Source organism: Plectropomus leopardus, chromosome 7, assembly GCF_026936395.1.
Source record: "Plectropomus leopardus strain MGB_pleo_1.0 chromosome 7, ASM2693639v1, whole genome shotgun sequence".
In the NCBI taxonomy this organism is placed as follows: domain Eukaryota; kingdom Metazoa; phylum Chordata; class Actinopteri; order Perciformes; family Serranidae; genus Plectropomus; species Plectropomus leopardus.
Window position 1 is genome coordinate 37,649,987 of NC_142182.1, and position 5,468 is coordinate 37,655,454.

A 5,468-nucleotide genomic window follows, 5' to 3' on the forward strand; every position below is an offset into this window, starting at 1 on the left:
AGCTGATTGGCTGAAAAAAGGAACAAAAGCACATGAATAGCTAAAGAAAGCCAGTATGCTAATTTACTGCAATACCACCACATCCCCAACTAGGAACCGGCTTTTCCCCTAAAACAACCCAAATTCAAATACAAAGTTTCTGGTTTTAAGGCTCCCAGCACTGTTATTTGAAGATTTCAACTTGCATATTATGCAAAAAACAAAAATCACTAATTAAAAAAAAAAAAAAAAATTTCTTTGTTTACATGTCTTATGCCGTGCTGACTTGTTACTGGTCTTCTGGTTCCGGTCACATATGTCCTGCCTTTTGTCATCGGGGGAAAGAAGACATGACAGTGAAGGGAATCTGTTTATCAGTGTGTGTGTGTGTGTGTGTGTGTGTGTGTGTGTGTGTTCTTGTGTGGGTGCTCCTGTCTGATTGCCATGGTCTCCTTACGCAAACGCTTATGCAACCATGCAGCCTGGTGGCTGATCTCCCTTTTGCTGTGTGTGTGTGTGTGTGTGTGTGTGTGTCCTTTCTTGTCATTCCCAGACATGACTGCCTCTGAAACTGAACAAGTCGCTGCCCTCTTTGAAGAGAGAGAGGATTAGCAATTAATTCTGATCCCTTTTCTTTTCCCAGAACTTCATTAGAGTTTAACTTCCACAGGCTCTAATCTGATCCGTCGCCGTGACGAAGCCCCACAGATATGCCATGCAACTGCGTGTGCGCGTGCACGTGTTTGCCTTTGTGCATTCTTATGTTTATAGTGTTGTATGTGCACAGTTGTGGCCACCAGTGTATGTTAGTGTTTGTGTGCCTGGATTAGGGGTGTCCTTTTTTATGCTTTTAAATTTGAGGTACAAACATGCAGTACATACGCAATACTAAAATTGTGGTTTTGGGCTACTACTATTTCTTTTAGGACTACCACTATTACTACCATTATTATTACAGGTCATATTACAATTACTACTACTGTTGTGTTGCTACAGTTACCCCTTATATGATGCTCAGTTGTATTGGCACTTTTTGCCAAAGTTTGTATTAAAAATAGATTCAGACAATCATTAGATTAGATGATATTGTGAAAAAGAGATTAACCTCCAGCAGGGGGAGCTATGTCTCTGCAGCACTTGATGATTCAGTTCCCCTTCTGTACATACTGTATTCACACCTGAACCCCCAGCCTTTAACCGCTAACTGCCATGTGTTTATGTATGCCTGGCAGAGTGTGTTTTGAACAAACATATACTGACACACACGCACACTCTTTCCCATTCTGCAGGGTGTCCGGTGGTGAGCTGTTTGACCGAATCGTGGAAAAAGGTTTCTACATGGAGAAGGACGCGAGCATGCTGATCCGACAAGTCCTGGATGCTGTGAACTACCTGCACAAGATGGGCATCGTACACTGAGACCTCAAGGTAAGACACACAGCAGTAGTAGCAGCAGTGAGGGCAGTAAGGGCTGTAGTTCACAGCAACCCTCATAAACGACGGCTGTGTCTGTCACTGTCCTCTTAAGTTGTATTTATATTAATAATTTTCATTTTTCCTTTATATAAGACCCAATTTTTAACAAATAACTGAACAAAGTGACCACAAAGTTAAGAAAACCACATAACTGAAATAAAAACAGTTGATTCTCTCTCTCTTCTCTGTTTCTTCCTCCAGCCAGAGAACTTGCTGTATTTTAATCCACAAGACAAGTCAAAGATGATCAGTGACTTTGGTCTTTCCAAGATGGAGAGCAGTGTTGATGTCATGTCCACCGCCTGCGGCACGCCGGAATATGTGGGTAAGTCAGACATTCTTCTCTATAAACTGTATAGTTGGTTGACATCTCTGATAAGTGAAGCTGATGCAGAAGTGCCTGGTGTAAAAAAGAAGTCCAATTGTATATGAGTGACATGTTACCTGTCCACATTATTGGACAGGGTTTATGTGCCGTGACATCACGGATGATGATGATGGCAAATAATTTCATTTTCATAATTACAAAACAGATTTTTCATCAGTGTCATCTGTGAATTTTGGGAGCATCTGGTTTACAAGATAAATCAAATATATCATTTAAAATGAGACTTCTGGAACAGTCACACTAAGAAATGCTATTTCAACAAATGGTATGACATTATAGACCATAGAGTATGTTAACAAAATGCATCCATTTATTCAGAATAAAACAAACATTTTCCTTGTTTAATATGTTTTTTAAAAGTGCAAAAGTGAGTGTAATATAATAGAATTCTGTGGGTGAAAAGTAACATCATATAATAAACATCTAACAATAAATAAGAAAAAATAAGTACATGCAAATAAAATTGAATCCAGTGGAAAAAATCTGACGTATTACAAAAATGTGCAATATTATATGATAAAAATCAGAAAATACAATTCACTCAATAAAGTAAACAAATGAACAACCAAACAAAAAACCTATAAAAAAAAATTCATTTAAGTACTGAGTATCAAAAACAAAAATAATATATGTTATAAAAAAACAAATAGTAAGTTCAGTATGAAAAAATAGAACTGAATACAATTACAGTATGATTATAATAACAAAATCTAAAACCTCCAGTCCAGGTTAATGGGCAGGGCTGATGTGACATCACGAATGATGTCACCAGTCCAGGTTCATTGGCAAGACTTATGTGCCGTGACATCATGAATGATGTCACCAGTCAAGGTTGTTGGGCAGGGATTATGCCTTGTGACATCACGAATGATGTTACCATCTGTTTCTGAGAGTTTATGAATAGAACCCCTGGTCTGCGTTTGGATCATCGTTCCCTCCAGTCTCTGGAGGGAGTGTTGCTGGACTGCTCTGATGCCCGGGGCCCAGCCGCTGGCAGCGCCTTGCTTCATGCTACATGTTGCGGGCCAGCTGTTTCGCGTAGGGCTCGGACAAGCCAGAAGTGTCCGAGCCCGCAGCGCAAGCGCGAAACTGACTGAGACTGCGCCAGGCTGACTTTGTGGAGACCAGAGAACCAAGCGGGTGGGTGGGTGGCAAAGAAACAAACAAACACATCAGTCATCATGGACGGTTACATAGTGGACGTCGGAGGACCTGTTTACATCCAGCCATTAGCCGAAAATCAAGCTCTTGTGAGACGTCGCCGTCCGGCCACCACAGGAACCTGAGAAGGTCAGCGTCTTCTGGTGGTACTTTAACTTGATGGAACATTGATTCCACGTCTGCCATTATTGCGACTTGGTCTTGACGGAACTTTGATAAGACGCCGATGAGACTGCTTGTCATGTCAGGCCCTTGAAGTAGTTGTTCGTTGAGTGTGGTTCCTTGGTAAGAAGCGCCACAATCGAATACCACTCGAATTTTCTGTTTCTTAGGGTGGTAAACAGCGTGATGCGGGATAAACCACACCTTTCCATCACTCCGTTTTAGGTCTTCATTTGGTACTTTTACAGCGTAGCCCTTGTTGATCATGTCGTTCATGAAGCTGACGTAGTCATCTTTGAACGTCTGGTTTCTCTGAAGCTTCTTCTTCATGTTGAGCGCTTGTTGCTCTGCCTTTGCTCTATTATTGGGCATTTTCACATCTTTGTTTTTCAACGGCAACCCAATTGAGTAGTGGCCATTGACCAGCTTGGTTGACTCAGAGACTCGATCCATAAACAGTTGATCTTCCTTGGACATTTCCAAATGCTCTGACTGAGTGTTCTCAGGAAAATCACACTTGAATTGCTGAGCCCATAATTCTTCCAGTCGAGCCACTGAGATGTGATTTGTCTTGATCTGTGGGCATCCATGTTTTGTCCGACTTCTGATGTTCTCACGCAGCGGTCCGTTTACAGTCCATCCTAGTGCTGTACGTACTGCGTACGGTCCATCTTTGACACTGCGGATTACTTCCTCTGGTTCAAGGGCTTTTGCCACATCAGTCCCAATCAGAAGACCGAAATCTGCGTTGATTGAAGGGATTCGTACACCCTGCAGATGTGGCCACATCTTCTTGCGTTGGAATGTTCTCTTTACTCACGGGGATAACTTTTTGTGCAAAAACTTCTGTGAGCTCGAAGAAGTCATCGCCTTCAAGGCTGCTCACTTCCAGGTCTGGTACAGCTTTGCAGGAGACTACCTTTTGTTCTCCCATGGTGGTGAGTAGGATGTTCACATTTTTTCCTTGCTCGTGAAGGTCATTTGCCAGCTTGTTAGTGCAGAAGGAAGCATTACTTCCTGGGTCCAGGAACGCATAACAAGTCAGCACTGTTTCCCTTCTTTGCCTTTACTTTCACAGGAACGATGGAGAGGATGCTATCAGCACCCCCGGCCCCAGTCTCGGGGCCTGTGTCCCCTGCATCCACAAATCCGCTGACCACTTTAGGAGAATCGTCTTTATGCTCCAAGTTTGAAGCCTCTTCCCTTGGTGAGTCTTTGGGTTTCTGTTTTATGTGTAGGAGTGTAGGGTGTGTTGCTGAACATATCGGACAGCTTTTCTTTTCTTCACAGGCCTTACTCATGTGGCCTGCTGTAAGACAACTGAAGCAGAGTCCTTTGCCTTTGAGGAACTCCAATCATCTAAGTACTCAAGGTCTGCCATTGCATTACTGCAGCTTGTGAGAAAGAGGGCGTATGACTCGAGTGCCTTGCTGTCATCTGTTTTTGTGAAGGGCCAGTTTAAAGCTTTGTCCAGATAAGCCATGGATATCTTGTATTTATCCCTAAAGCGTTCTTTCAAAAGTCTTTTGGCTTCAGGATAGCCCCTTTCTGGGTCCATGTGAAAGCAACTGCGCACTAAGTCATTAGGCTGTCCAATGGTGTGTTGTTCTAATAGTAAAGACGATCTTTGCTATTTTCAGTCTTACTCTCTACGCTATGTTCAAATGCACTCATGAAGAGACGATATTCTATTGGATCTCCCTTGAAAACAGGAATGTTCTGTTGCTTTATTAGGCTTTCAGTGATATCGTTTTGGCGTTGCATGACAGTAACCAGATTATCTGTACTCACAGAATTGTCCACTGGGTATACAGGAGCTTGTATGACATGGTCACATGCATCTCTTCTTGTTGTGTGGCTATGCTGACCGCCATTGTTACCACTTTTACTGTAGTTGACATCAGACTTTGCTGGAGTAGAGGTAAGAATATTCACTTTACTTCCTTTGGTTCTGCCAGACGCTTCTGAGCCTTCATATTTTTTTAACATGGCCAGTTGAGCATCAGCTGCGGCAAGCCCGGCTTGTAGATCTAACTCTTCTTTTTCAGCCTTGAGCTCTAAAGCTTGTTGTTCTGAAGCCTGTCTCTTTTTCAATGTAGCTGTCTTGGCTAACAGAGCAGCTCTTCCTAGCTCCAACTTTAAGCGTTCTGAACGAGCTGACGATGTTACTGAAGCAGCACTGACAGACTTGGCTTTTTTAGATTTCTTGGATGTGACGGACACACTATCTTCAGGTTTTATCTCATCATTAAGCCTGTTAGCTTCCTCTTGGTGTAGCTTAGCCGCTTGTGACCATGAATTC

At 42.6% G+C, this 5,468-nt stretch overlaps 1 protein-coding gene across 1 annotated transcript; it reads left to right on the forward strand.

The window, feature by feature from the left end:
• The first annotated feature begins 1,270 nt into the window (after window positions 1-1,270).
• Window positions 1,271-4,644, forward strand: LOC148189262 (uncharacterized). Its single transcript, XM_088080635.1, has 4 exons — window positions 1,271-1,407; window positions 1,657-1,780; window positions 4,245-4,373; window positions 4,457-4,644. The coding sequence occupies exons 2-4, from the start codon at window positions 1,699-1,701 to the stop codon at window positions 4,642-4,644; spliced, it is 399 nt and encodes a 132-aa protein (XP_087936761.1). The 5' UTR covers window positions 1,271-1,407; window positions 1,657-1,698.
• The last annotated feature ends 824 nt before the right edge of the window (window positions 4,645-5,468 follow it).